The 20694-nt window shown below is 43.4% G+C and overlaps 1 protein-coding gene across 6 annotated transcripts in view; it reads left to right on the top strand.

The window, feature by feature from the left end:
* Positions 1-20694, top strand: part of KLHL22 (kelch like family member 22) — a 39121-nt gene that overhangs the window by 12813 nt on the left and 5614 nt on the right. For all 6 annotated transcript variants that reach the window (XM_081287648.1, XM_081287650.1, XM_081287647.1 and 3 more), the window contains exons 3-5: positions 2171-2336; positions 6816-7534; positions 16064-16256. In XM_081287648.1, the coding sequence (XP_081143774.1) occupies positions 2171-2336; positions 6816-7534; positions 16064-16256 (1078 nt within the window). The remainder of the gene's footprint in view (positions 1-2170; positions 2337-6815; positions 7535-16063; positions 16257-20694) is intronic.

Raw genomic sequence — 20694 nt, 5'->3', positions numbered from 1 at the left:
TAAAACCAAAAGATAGGGGCTGGGATTGCCTAGCATGCATGAGATTCTGTATTCAACCCCCAGCACTACAAAAACAAAAATGAAAAGGTAGGAACAAAATTCAACTAATAGAAAATCGGCAAAAATTTTTTCTATTCAGAAAAAAAAAATAAAAAAGGTTCTTAGACACATGATGAGAGTTTTCTGTCTCATTCATTGTAAGATTTCTCCCTCTCATTGTAGCAAAGTTAGCTTCCTAGGTTGTGGGTGCAGAGGAGGCACTTGGCTCCACTGTAGGGAATGATGTAAGAAGAGCAAAGTGTGATTGTATGTCCCAGCAGCTGCTTTTGTGGTAATTAATCCTGGCATATATAGATGCAGAATGCTGTGGGGTGGGGAGACTATCCATTATGCGAAATAGCAAGAAGATTCTAACTAATCTAAATGTAGAACCTTATTCACATAGATAAGGATCAGTTTACAAGATGTTTAGTTAAGTAAAAACTAAGGTGCTGAATATGAACTGCCTCAGGAATAGCGAGTGCTTCCCTTGGGAGGGGAACCAATTGGAAGCTGGGACATGAGGTACTAGCAGATTTTCAATAGATTTTAAATTTTGAGCAATGTATGTTACCCAGTTGAAACACAAAAATCTATCTATTTTTGTTTTGAAATAGGGTCTCTACTATCTTCAAGTGGCTGTTACTGTCACATTTAAATCTTCAGCCCTTGACTGGGTCTGTAACTCAGTAATAGAACACTTGCTTAACATGTGCAAGGCCCTGGGTTCCATCCCCAGCATAGCAAAACAAAATAAATCAAACAATAACAAAAACACTCCAGCCTTGGCTGCCAACTTTTTACTTCTCAGTACCTAATCACATGTCCTTACTTGGTTATCTCACAGGCATCTCAACGTTGACCATGTCAATGACAGGACAATGACTATTCTCCCTAAACTAGTTCCTCCTGAATTTTTACCCATTGGTAAGAGTATCCCCATCTACCCAGCAGCATCACCCGGCAAAGTCCCTGAGTCCTCCCTGCACTTCCTGAAACCAGTCTGTCAGTAGATTCTCTCTCCTGTGCCCCAGTAGAGCTCTTCAGAACTCTCAGCTGTGACTGCAGCCACACCAACCTGTCCAGGGCCTAGGTCACCTGTAGGAGCCACCTGTCTAACTGATCTTCTTACCCCTCCAGCCCTTCTTTAGGCCCTTTGCTTTAGGCTTCCAGAATGTTCGTTTATTTCACACTCTGTAAAATTCCCATACAGCAGAGTCTCATTAAACTCAGATTTTAGTGCACAGTCTACCCTTCCCTAGAGGTAACCAGGCCTGCCGCCCTGCCTGGTCCTGACTCACCTCCTACTTATTTCCCCCTGTCTTGGCTGCCCTAAGCTTTTCCTTGCCCCAGAATCTGTACACCTGTCTCCTTACCTGGGATGCCCTCCACTGCCTGGCATGTACTGCTACCAACCTACCCTTAGGTCTCAGTTCCTTGGAGGAGCCTATCCCTGCTTCATCTCAGTACTCCAGTGAGTTACACCCAGATCAGATGCCCTGTTGAGTTCCTTCCCAGCATTTCCAAATCCAAAATACCATGTTTCTTTTACTTTTTTCTTTTCTTTCTTTTTTTTTTTTTTTTTAATTTTCTTGTTTGTCCTTTGCTAGCATTAAACTTGTACATAGGAATCTTACCAAATGTACTTCATGATTATCGCTTCTTCTCTGGAAATTGTTATTAGCATTTGGTCGGAGCTTAATAAACATATGTTGAATGCAATGACTCTTATTTTTATTACTTGTTTCCCACTAATTAGCATATTCTTTCCAAACATACTCTGGAGTAGCTGCTGCTCTGACCTGAGAACTGCACTATGAATGAAGCAAAAAACAAGCAGGCATGGGCTTGCCTTCATGAAGTGTATATGGGGCACCTGAAAGCCCATGGAAAGGGAGACAAGTGATTTCTAGAATGGCTGCCCAGACTCTCAGGCTCCTTCCATAAGTTGACTTCCATGTGCATGCTGCTTACTCGGAGCATAGAGTGGTCAGCATTCTACTATGCACACTGCCAGGCAGCCCACTCTCTGTCACCCTATTGGGTACTTGATTCTCCTTTCTAAATGTTCTTTGTGGCTTGGGCTGGTATCTGACTATTATAACTATGGTCTTTTCTCTTAACTTTGCAGAGGAATGTTTGCTGGGGGATTGAAAGAGATGGAACAGGAAGAGGTCCTGATCCATGGTGTGTCCTACAATGCCATGTGCCAAATCCTGCATTTCATATACACCTCTGAACTAGAGCTCAGCCTGAGCAACGTGCAGGAGACACTGGTCGCTGCCTGCCAGCTTCAGGTAAGGCTCACCTCATCAAGCAAAGCAGATCTGTATCCCCTTGGAATTCCAGATACCCATCGTTGCCACTGGGTAGTGGCATTGATATAATGTGGGTCAGAAGGGTCAGGACACCAGACAGTGAAGAAGCTAAAGCAGAGTGACTTCCAGCACCCCTCGGGCAACCTTGTTTTTTGCCTCTGCCCTTTACTCTTTTGCTGCTCCTTCTCCCTGACTTGGTTTCCCTGCCAGGAAAAAGATCTTGCAGAAAGGCAAGTGGGGTGACCCTGAGGCTTGTGTATGTAAGGGTCTTTGTGCCATGATGTCAGCATCCCCAGCCCAGCACGTGCAGGCCTTTTCTGCCTGCTTTCTATGTTCAGCCACTCCCATCTCTTTAAAATTGTTTTCAGATACTTGTTTCCTATAGAAGTATAGAAATTTCTGAAGGTTTGGTGGTGTGTCTTAAGTTTCAGAAGATTTCATTGACTCAGTAGTGTGGGAGCAATTACATAGGGCTGGACCTTCAGGTGTTAGTCAGAAGCTCAGTCTAGGTTGAGTCACTTCTTCCCACTTTTCTAGAAAGTGAAGTGAAATGTTACACTGAGTTTGTCACGCTTGACTTTTTACTCAGGTGAGAGCTTGTTTGGGCCAATTAGGAAAAACTCAACCTGTCTTGTGGGTATCTGGAGGCCCTACCTGGCACACCAAGGCTGTGGTAGCCTCCCACACCCTGCTTGCTCTCTGATTAGGTATGAGGTGTTCCATACATACTTGTTAGGCTGATCGAAGCATGATTTGTCTTGCAATACTTGCATGAGGGGTGGGTGGAGTTGACCTAGTGTGGCCTTTATAGCAGAAGATTTTCCTTGTGTTCTTTCATTCAGAGATCTCTCTTATTCCTACCTCCCTGTCATGGTTGCATGGGAACATTCATCTGGTTCTCCAACCTCCCAGCACTGCCCTTTCCTCCTCAGCTGGCTCAGAAAATCTCCCCACAGTGTGACTGAGATCCTCCTGTCCATCTCCTTTTCCATGTTGTGCACCCTCCTGGAGTTCCCCTTAGTCTCCTTGATCTGAGTCCTTTGACCACTGTACCAGCACCCTGGGCCCAGAACCTCAGACTCCTTGAGCCTTTCCATCTTTTTCATTCACTTTATTCAGGTTTGGATAAGTCCATCCTCTTTAATCATGCTTGTAACTGTCTCTGTTCTGTTTCCATTTCTTTTACATTTTGTTCTGGTTTCCGTCTCTCTATATCCTCCTCCTAGCTGGTTTCTGCCCTCTCTTCCTCCATGAATTGCTCATGCATTTGGATACCAAATTATCCTCCCTAATACTACTTTCCTTCTCACCTCTCAGCACAGATACCACAGTCTCTGTTGGTTTGACCATTGCTTCTGAGAGCCCAAGGCCATCTTGGGGGCAGCAACTGACTTTGTTTTTAGTGTATTTTTTACAAATCAGTGTTGTATAAAGCAAATTTTTAAAAAAAATTTTTGTAGTTGTAGATGGACAGAATGCCTTTATTTTATTTGTTTTTATTTTTATGTGGTGCTAAGGATTGAACCCAGTGTCTTATATATGCTATGCAAGCACTCTGCCACTGAGCTACAGCCCCAGCCTGTAAAGTAATTTTACCTGGCATAACATCATGGAGTCCATTTGTTACTATAGCAAGTGACTACTGGTAGCTTGCCCCTGTATGCTGTGCTCTGTGCTAGTCCAGGATCTGACTTCATAGTGTCCCCAGAGACCTGGGTTTGATTTCCAACAAAACTCTTCTATTTATTTATTTATTTTATTTATTTTTTTGTACCAGGGATTGAACTCAGGGGCACTTGACCACTGAGCCACATCCCAGCCCTATTTTGTATTTTATTTAGAGACAGGGTCTCACTGAATTGCTTGGTACCTTGGTATTGATGAGACTTGCTTTGAACTTTTGATCCTCCTGTCTCAGCCTCCTGAGCCACTGGGATTACAGGCATGCACCACCATGCCTGGCTCAACAAAACTGTTCTTTCTGGGTCACCCCATGCAAATGCTTCCCTTCTCTATGCCTTTTGTGGGCCTCTGCATGGGTGTGCCTCGGCTGTATCCCCCATGAAATTCACAGGGCTCTGAAAACAGGATAGGAAGGATAGGATGGGAAGCAGAGAGGTTCAGGTGTGGGAAACCAGGTTCTTTCCAGGGAACTGCTTCTCAAGCTCATCTAGAGCTGTCTCTCACATTATCCTCAAAACCTGGTCTTCAAGACCCAGGCCTATGACAGAAGTAGTAGTTTAGAAGAAAGAGGCAAAGCAGAAGTGCCTGCTAAGGTATAAAACAAGTGGTCAAATGAAGACTTTCAGAACCTAACACAGCACCATGAGGATATCTCATGTGGAGCACATACCTCCCTAACAGTTTGCAGGTGTCCATTTAGCCCTTAGCATATCACCTGGTAAGCAAGCCTGAGCTTTCTTTTGAATTTTAAAAAAGAGTTAAATATTTATTAATAAGCTTCAAATACCAGTAAAATTCCACTATGTGCAATAGTTAATTTGTTGATCAGGTACAGTCCTCCCTCTGTATCCTTGGGGAATTTGTTCTAGGACCCCCTGCAGATACCAAATTCCAAGGATGTTCAAGTCCCTTATAAAATGATATGATATTTGTATATAACCTATGCACATCCTTCAGTCATAAATTATCTTTAGATTACTGAAATATCTAATCCAATGTAAATGGTATTATGTAATAGGTGTTATGCTGTATTCTTTAGGGAATAATAACAAGAAAAAGTCTGTATGTGTTCAGTACAGATGCAATTTGTTTTTTCACATTTTTTGGGAGCGGGCTACCAGGCATTGAACTCAGGGGCACTCTCAACCACTGAGCCACACCCCCAGTCCTATGTTATATTTTATTTAGAGACAGGGTCTCACTGAGTTTTTTTGCCCCTCGTTGTTGAGGCTGGCTTTGAACTCACATTCTTCCTGTCTCAGCTTCCCAAGCCACTGGATTTACAGGTGTGCACACTGTACCTGCCTTGAATATTTTTTTTTTTTTTTACCTATAGTTGGTTTCTTCACAAGTAGAACCTGCAAATAGAGAAGTCCAGCTATACTCCCATTTTTATTTTTATTTATTTATTGGTACTAGGGATTGAACCCAAGAGCTGAAGTCTTTACCAGTAAGTTTACTTTTTATTTATTTATTTATTTATAAAAAATATTTTTTTCCTTTGTAGTGGACACAATACCTTTATTTTATTGGTATAGATATTTTTTATGTGGTGCTGAGGATTGAACCCAGTGTCTAACACATGCAAGGAAAGCACTCTACCACTGAGTTACAACCCCAGACCTATTTTTTTATTTTGAGACAGGGTCTTGCTAAGTTGTTGAAGGTCTTGTTAAATTGCTAAGGCTGGCCTCATATTTATGATCCTCCTCCCTCAGCCTTCTGTGTCACTGGGACTATAGGCATGCACCACCATTTCTGACTATATTTCCATTTTTAAAGAAACTCTAAAATCCCGTTTCCTAAAGAATTTATCAGCACCTGGTTTGTCATCCCAGGTATTTTTCACTAGAACACATCCTTATGTCTTTTCTTCTGCCATGCTTTGCCTATCAGAGCCAAGGGTATCCTTGAACAGCATTGGCAGAGAGCAGGTCAGGTTATAGATCAGTTCTTGGCTCCTTCTCATCCAATTGCCATTCTCTCAGTTGTTTTTCTTCCCATCCATCAGTGCTTCTATGCAGTTGAGAATATGTAATTCAGACACTTGAGGACTCTGCTCTCACTGGAGTCAAATAGGTCTCTTGACTCAGGCAGGAGTCTCAGGATGGCTTGCCAGATTTTCAAGAAAGCCAAGTCATGGTCTTGAGGTGAATGCTGGGCAGGTATCTGGAGATGCTCTGCTGGAAGTTTTGATTGTGTAGGTGACATTGGGCCTGGGCCTAGGCCTCATGGGCTCTAGTGGGATCTCTGGGCTTGCAGCTTTGACTGAGCTGCCTATAGTGAGAGTCTAGCAGGAGAAAAGAACTGGATATATGTTTTCAGTCCCTTTACTTTTGGAGAGGCAGACTCTTATAAAAAGCCCTAGGTGGGGTCAGGGAGTAGTCCAGGGCACCTTCCCAATCAGGGATGCCTGACACAGTGACAGTTTATGTTGCTTCATTCTTCTCTGGAGAGCCTGTACTTTTGATGTAAAAAGAGTTGGCATATATGAAGGATCTCCTCTGTGCCAGCTAGTTCCTGTGCATTTGTCAACATATTCCTCTCAACTTTAACTATTCCTGTTTTATAAATAAGGAAACTGAGGCTTAGAGATTGGCCTACTTGGTATGTTTCCCAGTCAGTCTGTTGTAATCCCCAAATATCTCTAGTGTGTCCAGAAAGGTTAGGGACAGTTGAGAGGGGCTGTGTAAGCTTTATTTCTGCCATCACTCTATCCCACTCCTCAATGTTGTTGGCCAACCCAGGCTTAAGTGGGTGTCCTTCTCTTTGCAGATCCCAGAAATTATCCATTTCTGCTGTGATTTCCTCATGTCCTGGGTGGACGAGGAGAATATCCTTGATGTCTACCGGCTGGCAGAGCTTTTTGACTTGAGCCGCCTGACGGAGCAGCTGGACACCTACATCCTCAAAAACTTTGTAGCCTTCTCACGGACTGACAAGTATCGCCAGCTTCCCTTGGAGAAGGTCTACTCCCTCCTCAGCAGCAATCGCCTGGAGGTGTCCTGTGAGACTGAGGTGTATGAGGGGGCCCTGCTCTACCATTACACCTTGGAGCAGGTGCAGGCTGACCAGATCTCACTGCATGAACCTCCCAAGCTCCTTGAAACAGTGCGGTTTCCTCTGATGGAAGCCGAGGTCCTTCAGCGGCTACATGACAAGCTGGACCCCAGCCCACTGAGGGACACAGTGGCCAGTGCCCTTATGTATCATCGGAATGAGAGCCTGCAGCCCAGCCTGCAGAGCCCCCAGACGGAGCTTCGTTCAGACTTCCAGTGTGTTGTAGGGTTTGGGGGCATTCACTCCACACCATCCACAGTCCTCAGTGACCAGGCCAAGTACCTGAACCCCCTGCTAGGAGAATGGAAACACTTCACTGCCTCTCTGGCCCCCCGCATGTCCAACCAGGGCATTGCAGTGCTCAACAACTTCGTGTATTTGATTGGAGGGGACAACAATGTCCAAGGATTCCGAGCTGAGTCCCGATGCTGGAGGTAGGAAAGGCTTCTTGTTGGTACCTTTATGTTCGGGTAATACTGAAGTGCAGGAGTCATGTATTAAGAAGCCTGGTCAGTAGACATGTGAAGGGCATGTCACCATAGACTTAGTTCTTCAGTTTGCTTTTTACATGAAGGTTGCAGCTTGTCAGAGATATACTTGTTTTGTAGAATAAAGTCCAGGTGAATTCAGAGAATGTGGACTCTGTAGCGATACAAGGAAAAGGGGCACCAGGATTGCTTTCTCCCCACCCCCTTGCTTCTCAGAAATCTCCTTACTTTGGATCTCAGCTTTGCCATGGAGGAGCCTGACTGGCTCAACCCAAGGAGTGGGAAGCCATGGCAGGAAGAAGCTAAAGAATTCTGGACAGGGTAGCTGCTTCTTTCATCTTGCTCTCTCTTAAGCTTTGCTGTTTTTTATTTCAGCTTCCTTGCTGGTCTTCTCTGCTCTTACTTCTCTTTTAACTGTCCCACATGGTAGAGGATGACTTCCTGCTGCCATGCCCACCTGAGAATATGCTCAGCCTGAGGATCAGGAAGGGCCAACAAACAATATTGAGCCTTCTGCAAAATTCTCCTTGTCCCAGTATACATCTGAGTGCTAGGTACAAGGTCCTCCTGGGAGGAGGCAATTTTCTTAGAGGGTTTTGTGGGTTGCTATGTTCTATTGGATGCTTCTAGCTCTATCAGTCAGAAGGCTGTGATCTCAGAGATCCATTTCTTTTTTTTTTTTTTTTTTTTTTTTTTAGAGAGAGTGAAAGGAGAGAGAGAGAGAGAGAATTTTTAATATTTATTTTTTAGTTCTCGGCGGACACAACATCTTTGTTGGTATGTGGTGCTGAGGATCGAACCCGGGCCGCACGCATGCAAGGCGAGCGCATTACCGCTTGAGCTACATCCCCAGCCCAGAGATCCATTTCTTTGCACAAAGCAACAGACAATAGGTCAGGTTACCATAATGACAGCTACCAGTGGGTTTCCAGGGGACCTTCTACCATACCTTGGTGCATGTGGAGTCACCCACCCTACTGGCTGAGAGTGCTAAGTGCTTTTTACAGCCCTGAGCTAGGCACTGACACAGTTTTAAGTTCATGTTCTGTTTTCTGCGGTAAGGGTGGGGGTAAGGTCTGGCTTGGCTGTGCCACTTGGATACAAGCATAGTGATCCTAAGAAGAGACAGCCATTCCTCATCCACTTCTGCTTTCAAAGCCCCAGGAAGCAATCGGTCACCTTTGTTATACCAATGTGACCTAAAACTTGCCAGTAATATGTTGTGATTAAATATGAGGAATGACAGAGTTCAGAAAGAAGGAAATAACTACCTTCGTTTTCTCTCTAACCAAATGCTGTCTGTCCCTAATGGGTGTGACTGCCCCAGGTTCAGGCTTCCCTCTGGCCAAGCCTCAAAACTTCCTTCAGTTTTGCAGCTGTGGGACCAAGGCCAAGCCTCCTTGCCTAAAGCAACCCACAAATCTGTAAAGCAAATCTCTGTAGATAGAAGTTGTAGACAACTCTGTGTCCATTCCCTGGGGGTGACAGCTGCCTGCCCCTGTACCCTGTCCTCCTGTAATGGGCCGTTGATCTCAGTTTTGCTCAAGACAATAGTCCAGATTCACTTCTGGTGGACATGTGCTATAAAACCAAAGCCCAACTCTGGCTGAAGCTAATGTTAACCCCTGTAATCAATAACCACAGTCTCAAACTCCAGACTGGGAACTGGATCACAATGGTAGGTAGAGTTGGTGAGACATGCCTTGAAAAGAGTAGGCACTCACAAGGTTGAGGTGGTGGGGTGGGCCATGGCATGCTGACCTGCCTACCACCTAACTTGTTTTTCTATCGTTACTACAAAATGAGAAACTTCCTTCATCTCCCAGTGGTCTCCAAACTACCAAATGCATCTTTTGTGTGTATGTGTGTATTCCTGGACATTGAACCTGGGGCCTCATATATGCTGAACATTCTACCACTTTAGCCCTGAATTTCTTTTTTAATTTTATTTTTCCTGATTTATGGTTTTAATTACAGGAATGTAAAGATCATTAAACATTATAAAGTATTTGAATGTAATTCATGACACATACATATTATGCATATATATGGAGAAAAACTGTAGAGCTGACAAATGCCAGTCAGTTGTTAAGTTCAATAGGCACATGTGATAAAACCTCCTCTCGGGTCAGAAAAATAAATTTTCTTAACTTAATAAAGAATATCTAGTAAGAAAAATAGGGAAACATCTTATTCTGGAAACAATTAATTTCTCTAAAATAGAAATTAGAAATAAGACAGGGAAGATATTATATCCATCATAATGTTGTTAATAGTCAGCATGGTATTTGAAGCTCTAAACAATAAGACAGAAAGAAATATGGGGTAAGTGGATTAGAAAGAGAAAACTACCCTGCAAAATCCTAGAATATCAAGTAAAAATTTATGAAAACATTAATAAAATAGCTAGTTAGAAGATCAATATAAGAACATCAATAGCTTTAATAATAGAGATGAAACAATTTTAAAAAATAACAAAAAAGGATCCCATACAAAATAGGGAAATTATAAAATATCTAAGAATAACTATAAAATGTGTAAGATTTATATGGATAACCTATACTACTTTACTTAAGAGCATATAGGACCTACATAAACAGAGTTATACCAAGTCCTCTGCAAATTATTATACTAAATGTAATGAAACACAAAATATAAACAGATGTTTTTCTAGGACAAGATAATATAATTTCAAAATGAATTGGGAAAAGTGTACATGCAAGAATAGTCAAGGTTGTTTTTCTTTTCTTTTTTGGCAGTTTTTATAGTTTATTTAAGCACACACAAAAAAATGTGCCCATGAGCCACCTGTTCATTTCAGTCTGGTATTGGAATTGGTGAATCTGATGGCCTGCTGGGCTGTTCCATGCTGACTTTAAGGTTCTTGAAGGAAACATGGTGAGCAGTCATAGTACAGGAAGGTTTGTTGCACATTAGCAGCACTTCCAGCTCCTTGATAATGGGGATCAGGAACTTCTGGAGGCCTCTGGGCAACACATGCTTTGTTTTCCTGCTGCTCTCATACCAATGTTTGTCATAAGGATCTAGCCCTTAATCTTCTCTGTACCCTTTTGTCAGTATCTCTGGGTTTCTACCAGTTGTACTTAATTTTGGCATATTAGTCTTACCAGGTGCCAGATGAACTTCTTGGTCCTCTTTTTGACAATTTTGGGTTTCACCAGAGGTCTGAGGGAAGCCATGATGCTAAATAGGATATGGCTGCTACCTTTGTAGGCAGCACAGAGCAACAGACCCCACAGCATTCTTTAAAAGACCAGACCAGACGGGGGTTGTAGCTCAGTGGTAGAGTGCTTGCCTGGCACATGTGAGGCACTGGGTTTGATCCTCAGCACCACATAAAAGTAAATAAATAAAATAAAGGTATTTTTAAAAACAGGGCTGGAGGTATAGCTCAGTGGTAGAGCACTTGCTAGCATACCCAAGGCCAGTTTCAGAAGTCTCAGTTCATAGATGGTTGACTCCTTTGCCTTGAGTCCAAGATGAAGCAGAACATCATGACAGAAGGGCATGGAGGAGGAAAGTGGTTTAGGACATGGCAAACAGGAAGCAGAGAGCAACCCTGAGTTTCTTAATTTGAATGTTCTAAGAGATTGGCTCTTTCTCCATTTCCCCCTTCATAGTTCACAAGCCTTAGAATGTAAAAAAGAAATATTTTGCAGTAGGTTAGAGTTTGCATTCTAAGGAGTTAGTACTTGCCAGGTTATATCCTTAAGCTCCAAAACAAAAAGGGCATGGTGGTTCAGGCAGGAGGATGGCAAGTTTGAGGCCAGCCTGGGCAACTCTACCCTGTGTCAAAATTTTAAAAATAATAAAAAGGGCTGGGTATATAGCTCAATGGTAGAGTTCCCTGAGTTCATTCCCCAGCATGGATATATAAACTGCATGTGAGAAGTTACCTTTCTTAAAGCAAATTGTATTTGCCTCCATGATGCCACATTTTCTCTTCTTTCTTTGATTGCATCTATATTTATTTGATTGCATCACTTTACTATAATGAAATACCTGATGCAACTAATTTATAAAGAGAAAAGATTTATTTAGTTCTTAGTTTTGGAGGTTCAAGTTCTAAGATCAAGTCATGTGTGTGTGTGGGTACCCATTGATTTGGCCTCTGTTAGGGCAGATGGTAATAGTGGGAGCATGTATGCTGGACCAAGTAGTCACACCTCGAACTAGGAAGCAGAAAGAGAGGAAGAGACCACTGTCCCACAGTCTTCTTAGTGACCTGAGGACCTCCCATTAGGCCTAGCATCTTAAAGGTCTATAGCACTCCCAGTACTGCCACCTTGAGGACCAACTCTTCATATATGAACCTCAGACAGTCATCCAAACCACAGTAATTGCCCATGTTGTACTTATACTTTTCCTTCTGGGTACCAGTACCCCTACTACTTAACACTTAGTAGTAGTATTTCCCATGTTGTCATGTGCCCTGACTTTAACTAAAATAATAATTTGGGTTTTTTTCTCCTTTTGCATTGCCATGGCTGTTAATATTTTAAAATATATTTAAATTTAGAATTTTTTTGATAGATTTTAAAACATTAATAGTCAGGGAAATGCTTAAGTCATAGAAATACAGAAGAAAAACAACCTACTAAATTTAACAAGGACCCTCCCTTGTTAAATTTTTGTACCAGCTCTAGATTTCACCTCTGAGTTTGCAGTAGTTTTGCATTCCAAAAAATCTGGATTAGAGTTACTTAGTCAATAAAAGGTTCTGTAACCAATACCACAGACTGAATATCTTAAACACAAACATATATTTCTCACAGTTGGATCCTAGGAAATACAAGATTATGATGCTGGTTGGTCCTGGTGAGGGCTCTGTCTTGCTATGTCTTCACATGGTAGAGAGAGCTAGCACTATCCTCTCCCTTTTATAAGGGTAATAATAGCATCGTGGAATCCCTATTGTTGTGACCTTATTACTTCCCTGTCTCCAAGTACCATCACATAAGGTATTAGGGCTTAAACATAAGAATTTGGGAGGACCCAAACATAGTCCATAGCAGTTACTAAAACTACATCTTTTTATGCAGTAGTAAAGATTATTTTTATTAGGAAAAATATTTGAGGATCTGTTCTGACAAAATGAAAAATTAATCCAATAAAAAGGAGCTATACAGCTCAGTGATACATCCCTTTCCTAACATGGATGAGACCCTGGGCTCGATCCTTAGCACTTAAAAGACCGGACACAAAAAAGAAAAAAAAATCCACAAAAGTTTGGTTATGTCTAAATTTTTGACCTATTGTGTCAGTGTGATTGAGTGTGTGTGAGTGTACACATACACATTTTCTTAAATCTGAAGTCACAAAATCCAAATGAACTTAGTCTAAGAAACTGAGAAGATAGGAGAGCAAAAGGAAGCAAATAGAGGTATCCAGAGGGTCTTGTCTCTGGTGGGAGAAGCAGATGCTGATGTGACCTGTTCCAAAATAAGGGGAGGAGAGGCATGTGCTTAAGGGAGCACAATGTACAGGAACAGCCCCATCCAGTCAATTAACAGGTCTTCCATGAGCCTGAACTGCCAGGCCCAGCCAGACCTTTCCCTGGCTTGTACCTCAGTCATTCAGATCTCAGACAGTGCCTTCTCAAGGAGCCTTTCCTAATCACCAGAAGAGATCTGTGTCCTCCCTCACCCTCCCTGATTGATAACCCACTCTCCACCTAGCTTACTCCCCCGCCCCAAGGGATCTGGCATTATATTGAGCACTGGTTTGCTCTGTTTAACCTATTTCCCCTTTTGCAGTAGAAGGCAGGCTCTAGCCTCTCTGAATTCCCCACGCCAGGCGCTGTAGCAAGTGAGTATTTGTAGAATGAATGAATGATTTCCTTGATGGTAGTACTCTTTCATTTTCTAGTCAACAGACAGTGCATGTTTACCCCAAGCCAAATGCTGTTCAGAGATCTAGGAGTTAAAAAACGAAGTCCAGTCCTTTATACACTCCTCACAAGTTAACAAAGACTTATACTTTATGATCCCTTATGATAGCTTTCTAGGCAGGTGATATCACTCCTTTGGGTAGGTATGAAAACTGAGTGAATGCCAAGAGATTAAAAGTGATGCCTTGGGCCAAACACAGTGGTGTGCTTGGGAGGTGTGACTTAGGAGGCTTAGTCAGAAGAATCACAAGTTTGAGGACAGCCTCAGCAACTTAGTGAGGCCCTAAGCAACTTAATGAGACCCTGTCTGAAAAATAAAAAGGGATAGGAATGTGGCCTGGGACTGTGGCTCAGTGGTAGCGCTTGCCTAGCATGTGTGAGGCACTTGGTCCGATTCTCAGCACCACATATAAATAAATTTCTTTTTAGGTCCATCAACAACTAAAAAAAAAAATTAGAACAAGGGGGGAATAGGAATGTGGCTCAGTGGTAAAGCACCTCTGGGTTCAATCTTCAGTACCAAAAAAAAAAAAAAAAAAAGCATTGGTATACCCAGCTAGACAGGGACAGGTTGGTATGATCCAGATGTATTTCTTCTCTCCTGGTTGCCCCACCTCCTGAGGTACCTCTTTCCTATATTCCTGTTTAGAGGGGAAGAGCTGGCCAGGGGACAGGTCCTGGAAGAGTAGCTATAGAGTACATCTAACTTGTGGTTTTTGTTTTTTGAATTTAAGGCCTTACATGTGCTAGGCAAAGTGCACTATCACTGTACCACATCCCTGGCCCCTAACTTTTGGTTTTGGTAATGAATGAAACTGAGTTCTTCACTAGCCAGCATAAGATACAGGCCAAATAAAACTTAATTTATTATTTTCAAAGTCAGTTGAAGTAAGACTTGTTCTCCTTGGAATTGGTCTTCCTCTGGAGAAATAAAACACTCATTTGAAAGAGGCCATAACTCCCTGGGCACTTGGGCAAGGAGGCTTCAGAAACAGAGCTGGGTAGATGCTAGTGCCAGCTGATAGATGCTGTGGTTGCCTCTGGGGAAAGGGCCAGCCATGGGTCAGGAATAGAGTTTGGGGGCTTAAGGCTCACAAGTTCTGGCCCTTGGTGGCTCAGGTTTCATCTTTTTCTTACCCAGCACTACACCTATCTGTGTGTTCCATATAGGCACAGCAGAGTGGCAGGCCTGGTTGTGGAGAGAAAGGGTAAAGACTTTCAGGAATTGGGGCAACCCCAGAGCAGCGGGTGCTGGAAAGGTGGACTGTGTACAATGAAGGGCCTTGGGTGGTGGCCTCAGGTGCTAAGCTTGTGCTTTTGGCTTTGGAGGTGTGAGCAGGCACTTTGGTGGTGTGGACAGGAGCATGGACAGGGGAGCAGCCAGGTGGAGATGACTGAGAGGTGTTTGCAGAATGGGTCCAAAGTGTAAGAGAAAGCAGTGGATAACAGTTGGCAGTCCTGGGTGACTGAAATTACCCCAGTGAAGAGTCAGAAACCCCAGACAGGCAGAAGGGGAATCACAGCAAAGGAGAGGAGAGGAAACCTGAGAGGATAGTGGGGGTGGGCAATATGGAGGTGATTGATCCCATGTAGGGGAGAACGATGCTTACTGTTTGGGAATTAGACATTTTAATGAGAGTTGGTAGGGAAAGAGAAAGGAAGGGCTGTGCCTTGGGTACAGCTATACTACCTGTGAATGGGACATGAGCTAGCCCCCATATCAGGAGAGGGAACTACAGTGACAATGCTGGAATGGTGTCAGGCTCAGCAGGAGATTAGCATCCCTTCCTCCTTATACTGAACCCCCTGCCTTCTCCATACACTTTGAACTTGGGATGCTTAACATTGCGGGTCACACTCCCAGGTATTCTCAGGACAAAAAACTTCCTAGGCCCAGACTTCTCCAGCCTTATGGGCCTCTTGCAGCCAGCCCTGTGTCTGTTTTCTTGGGTGGGTTCCCAGAAACCCACAGGACCTTGCCCATTGACCATAGTTCATGGCAGAAGTTAGTGCCCCCACTAGAAACCTCCAGCTGGGGACATCAGGAAAGCCATGAGTTCAGGGAACAAGGTAGATATTTCAGATGCATGAAAAGTGGCAGACAGGAGCCTGGCACATGCTAGATATTGCAAGGCTGAGGGTGTGATGGAGACTGTGTGCAGGGTATACCTGAGCATCTAGTTGAGAGGCTGTAACTGGAGCCTGACTGAATGGGGACAGGTGAGATGGAGGTGGCTGTGGGAATAGCTGTTGGATGGCCTGGGGTGGATGGTTGAGTGGGCTAGAAATCACCCCAGAGGTTACAGCTAGAAGGGACCACCATGATAGGCAGGAATGCCGGAGGCTCCTGGTCATACCTTCCAGGCCATGTATGTGGGTGCACATGTGTGCAGGTGTGTAGCAACCTGTTTACATGACTGTGGGTCAGCATTTCTTAGCAACTGGGGGCTGCCAGGGTGGAGGGACCATCAGGACATCCTGTGGCAAAGGGGAAGAGGTGGGAATAGGAAGTATAGGCCCTAAGAGCACTTGATCAGTGATATATTTTTCTCGTCCCCTCAAAGGTATGACCCACGACACAACCGCTGGTTCCAGATCCAGTCCTTGCAGCAGGAGCATGCAGACCTGTGTGTGTGTGTTGTGGGAAGGTACATCTATGCTGTGGCAGGCCGAGACTACCACAACGACTTGAATGCTGTGGAGCGCTATGACCCTGCTACCAACTCTTGGACATATGTAGCCCCACTCAAGAGGGAGGTAAGGAAGCCCTCCAAGAAAGGCATTCTGTCCAATTTTCTTCTCCAGGATGTACAGAGTGAGAGGCCCAGGTGTCAAGGCCAGTCAGTGCTAGTACCAGGTCAGGGAACCAGACCCAGTGAGCAGAGCCCACAGTTACCCCAAAATCCTTCACTGAGTTGATTGATGAGGACCCCTGAGGTTCAGCCAAGCCACCCGGAGAGAGGGCACAGTGAGAGAGTTCAGATACTATTCATCAGACCAGTTCCCCCTCCTGATTTTCAGATGCTGAGACCTTACCACACTACTGGCCCAGTAAACTGCTTTTACTCTGTAGTTTAATATAGATAGAAACCTCACCCTTATCTGTCACCAAGCCCACCTGAGATGAGCTGGAATATTTCTAAAAATGTCAAACAAGAAGAACCCTGAGAGAGAGGAGGGCTCTTAACAGCCTGGTTCACAGGCTTGTGTTCAGACTTCTTCACCACAGGTTCCCTGGAAGAGAGGACAGGGCCTTCCAGAAGCCACCACCACCCCACCCTCGCCCCAGAAAAAAAGCCTTTGAGGTTTCATTCTTTGATTTAAAATAATAATAATGTGCATTCTATACAATAATACCTGGATTTATTTCAATTTGAGGATGTTTAAAATTATGTTCATTATGCAGAGGTACCTATCTCTCTTTTATCCTACTGCTTTATCCCCTGGCCCCAAAACCAGCTATAGGATTCCAGGGGAAGGAAGAGGCTTTGCTGTTCCCTGCTTCCCAGGTTGCAGCCTTGGAGAACAAGGTATATGTCCTGCTAGTGCCAGCATTGTTGTTTACCCAGCACCTGCCACTGGCTGGGTACACCTCTTGGGACACTGGAGCACCACAGTAGGCTCACATAGTCTCTGCCCCAGGTTTGGTCAGCACTGACTTGGGGATCTTGGCAGGAGTTATGACCTTTGGAAGCCTCTTTCCACCACCCAACATTTTTCTCTCCAACTGCCAAGCCCCCCTGAGACTGAGACTTTGACTTTAGTGGATTGGGAGTAGGGTTTCATTGATGGGTCCAGATCCTCTGTGACTGTATCAGAGTCACTAGCACAACCCATGTGGATTCCTATCATCCTTCCTCACAGGCAGCTGTGCTCTTCCCATTGTGGTCTTCTCCCTACTCCTTAGCTTCTTTGGGGAAAGGAAGTCTTTTGGAGGGACCCTCCCTTACTAACCCTGGAGAAAGGAGCAGATTTTGCATGGAAAAGCTCAAGGAGTCACCAGGTACCACCCTGGTGTCAGATGCCTATAAACCCAGCTGCTTGGGAGCCTGAGGTAGGAGGATCGCAAGTTCAAAGCCAGCCTCAGCAATTTACCAAGGCCCTAAACAACTTAGACCCTGTCTCTAAGTAAAATATAAACAAGGGCTGGGGATGTGGCTCCATGGTTAAGAACCCCTTGGTTCAATCTCCAGTACCAAAAAAAAAAAAAAGAAGGTATCCTTGAAACCTGATGGATGAGGAAGGCTTCCAGATTCCATTCCTAGAGTCTTGGAAGGCCAGTGGAGGAGGGGCTTGGGCAGTTTTGGAGCAGTGGGATTCGGTGGGGGAGGGAGCTGCAGTTCTCCAGTTGGCCACAGAGGGGCTACCTTGGCCTTCAGCTAGCTACTTCCTGGAGACCAGTTCACCTTCATGCTGTGCTCATCATCCCTTCTGCAGCTACTAACCACCTACCATATACCAAATGCTGGGGATCCAATGGTTGTAAGAAATAACAAACTATCTCCTAAGGGATGTATAGCCTTGCAAGAGAGACCATTATTAACTACCAGCCAGTAATGTAGTTAAACTAGTAAGTGGGATGAAAGAAATGAAGACAGAATTGAACTGAAACATTTCTTGATGTGGGCAGGACTCTTGCAGGACAATGAAGATGGATTGTTTGGGGCCATCTGAGGCCTAAAGGAAAACAGGCATCTGTTTTCATGGGAGGACTAACCTTCCAGGGCAGAAGTGACTTCACAGTCTGCCCTGAGAAGGAGGAAGCTTGGGAAGCACTTGTGAAGACAAAAAGACCTGGATGAATACAAACAAGCAAGGAAAATAGTGCAAGTCCTTTACTAGGGCCTGTGCTGGGCTGGGGCTGTTGAGGTGGAAGGAAATATGTGGGCTAAGTTGTGATTTGGCGGTAACTCACAATGGTTCAGAGACTTAAGTAATGTAAAACTATAAAATTTTTAGAAAAAAAAAAGAAGAAGGAATCTTCAGGATCTAGGGTTTGAGTTTTTAGACTTGACCTCAAATGCAAGAACCATAAAAAGAAAAACTGATATTAGACCTTAAAACTTTTGCTTGAGAAAGACTCTCTTAAGTGAATGAAAAGAAACTATAGAGTGAGAAAAATCTGTGTAAACCACATATCTGAGAAAGGACTAGTATGGAATATATAAAGAACTCCAAAAATCCACACATACCCACACACACCCACACACACATAATCTTATTAAGAAGGTACAAAAGACATGAAGAGACTTCATGGAAGAAACTATAAAGATAGTAGATAAACACATGAGAAAGTGTATAAATTAAAGCCACAGTTAGAGAATGATTTATCATAATGATGGAAATAAAAAGAAGTGACAGGGTTAGGAGTATAGCTCAGTGGTAGAGTTCTTACCTAGCATGTGTGAAGCCCTGAATTTTATCTGCAGTGCTGCAAAAAAAAAAAAAAAAAAAAAAAAAAAGATGTAGATGGTATACCGTATACCCTCTGGAAAGAGTGTGGCAGCTTCTTCCAACTATCATTGCAATTCAGCATTGCCATCCTGGAGATTTTTCCCAGAGAAATAAAAACTTCTCTGTACATAAATATTAATAGCAGCTTTATTGGTAATAGCTAGGAACTACAAAACAAAGAGAAGTTCACATAACTGTTCTGAAATAAACCTCATTGGCTATAGTAGGATCTCATTGTAAATAGATAAATGTCCTTCAGCAGGTGAATGGTTAAATAAGCTGTTGTAGACAACGTAGCAAAAAAGGAACCAACTATGGATAAACACAACAACCTGGGAGAACCTGGATAGGCATAGAAAACCAATCTGAAGCTGGGTACTTTAGTGCACTCTGGTAATACCAGTGATTCCAAAGAGTGTGACAAGGAGACCACAAGTTTGGGGCCAGCTTCAGCAACTTAGCAGAGTCCCTGTCTCAAAAATTTTTTTAAAAAAATATTTATTTATTTATTTTTTTAGTTTTCGGAGGACACAACATCTTTGTTGGTATGTGGTGCTGAGGATTGAACCCAGGCCGCACACATGCCAGGCGAGTGCGCTACCGCTTGAGCCACATCCCCAGCCCTCCTGTCTCAAAATTAAAAGAACTGGAATGTACCTTAGTGGCAGAGCACTCCTGGGTTCAATTCCCAGTACTGGGCCAAAAACATAACAGTACACACAGGATAAAGCTAATCTAAAAGGTTATATATTCGTTTCATTTTTCTAACTGTGTGTGTGACACACTATACCGATATCAAATCCAGGGTGCTTTACCACTGCACTACATTTCCAGCCCCTTTTTAAAAATATTTATTTATTTATTTATTTTTGGTAGTTATAGATAGACAGAATGCCTTTGTTTTTTTTCTTTGGTTTTATGTGGTGCTAAGGATCAAACCCAGTGCCTCACATCTGCTAGGTAAGCCACTGAGCTACATTCCCAGCCCTGCCTCCCTTTTTTTATTTTGAGATAGGGTCTTGCTAAATTGTCCTTGCCCAAGCTGTCCTCAAACTTGTGATCCTCCTCCCTTAGCCTCCCAAGTTTCTGGGATTATAGATATTTGCCACTGCACCTAGTTTACTTAGCAAGACTATAGAAGTGAAGAAGAGATTGGTGGTTGCCAGGGATGAAGTGTAGAAGTTTAGGGTGTCAGAAAAGTGCATGTGATTGTTGTCAACTTAAATTGAATAACAAAACAGACCACATCTCCAGAACAAAGCATTTATTCGGGAATAGTAAGGGATTGCAGTCCAGAATATGCAACCTATTGGCAGACCATAAGTCCATCTACAACAGGTAGAGCAAGGAGAAGCCTTTAAAAACAAAAAGAATTCAACATAAACTGTTTTGAAATAAACCTCGTTGACTATAGTAGGAGCTCATTTCAAGAATTGGCAATTACTAATCACTAATGTTGGGCTGTTGCTAGAGGATATCCTTATAAAAGTAATTTACCTAGAAGTTGTTTTTGTTATAGAGATCCTTTTTAATGGTTCTTAACATAGTCATATGTGCATGAGAGAACCTGCTTTCCTGGCCCTTCCAGCTCCATTTTGACATAAGTGACTCCATTTTGGTACGGACAGCTTTTACACATAAAAGGGCAACTGGGAAATCCTGGTGGTAATAGAAATGTTCTGGGACTGCATCACTGTCAGTATCCCAATCAAGGAATTGCAATATAGATACACAAACTCTC

This window comes from Spermophilus citellus (assembly GCF_964194105.1).
Source record: "Spermophilus citellus genome assembly, chromosome: 3".
NCBI lineage: Eukaryota > Metazoa > Chordata > Mammalia > Rodentia > Sciuridae > Spermophilus > Spermophilus citellus.
This window is presented reverse-complemented; position numbering and strand designations above follow the sequence as displayed.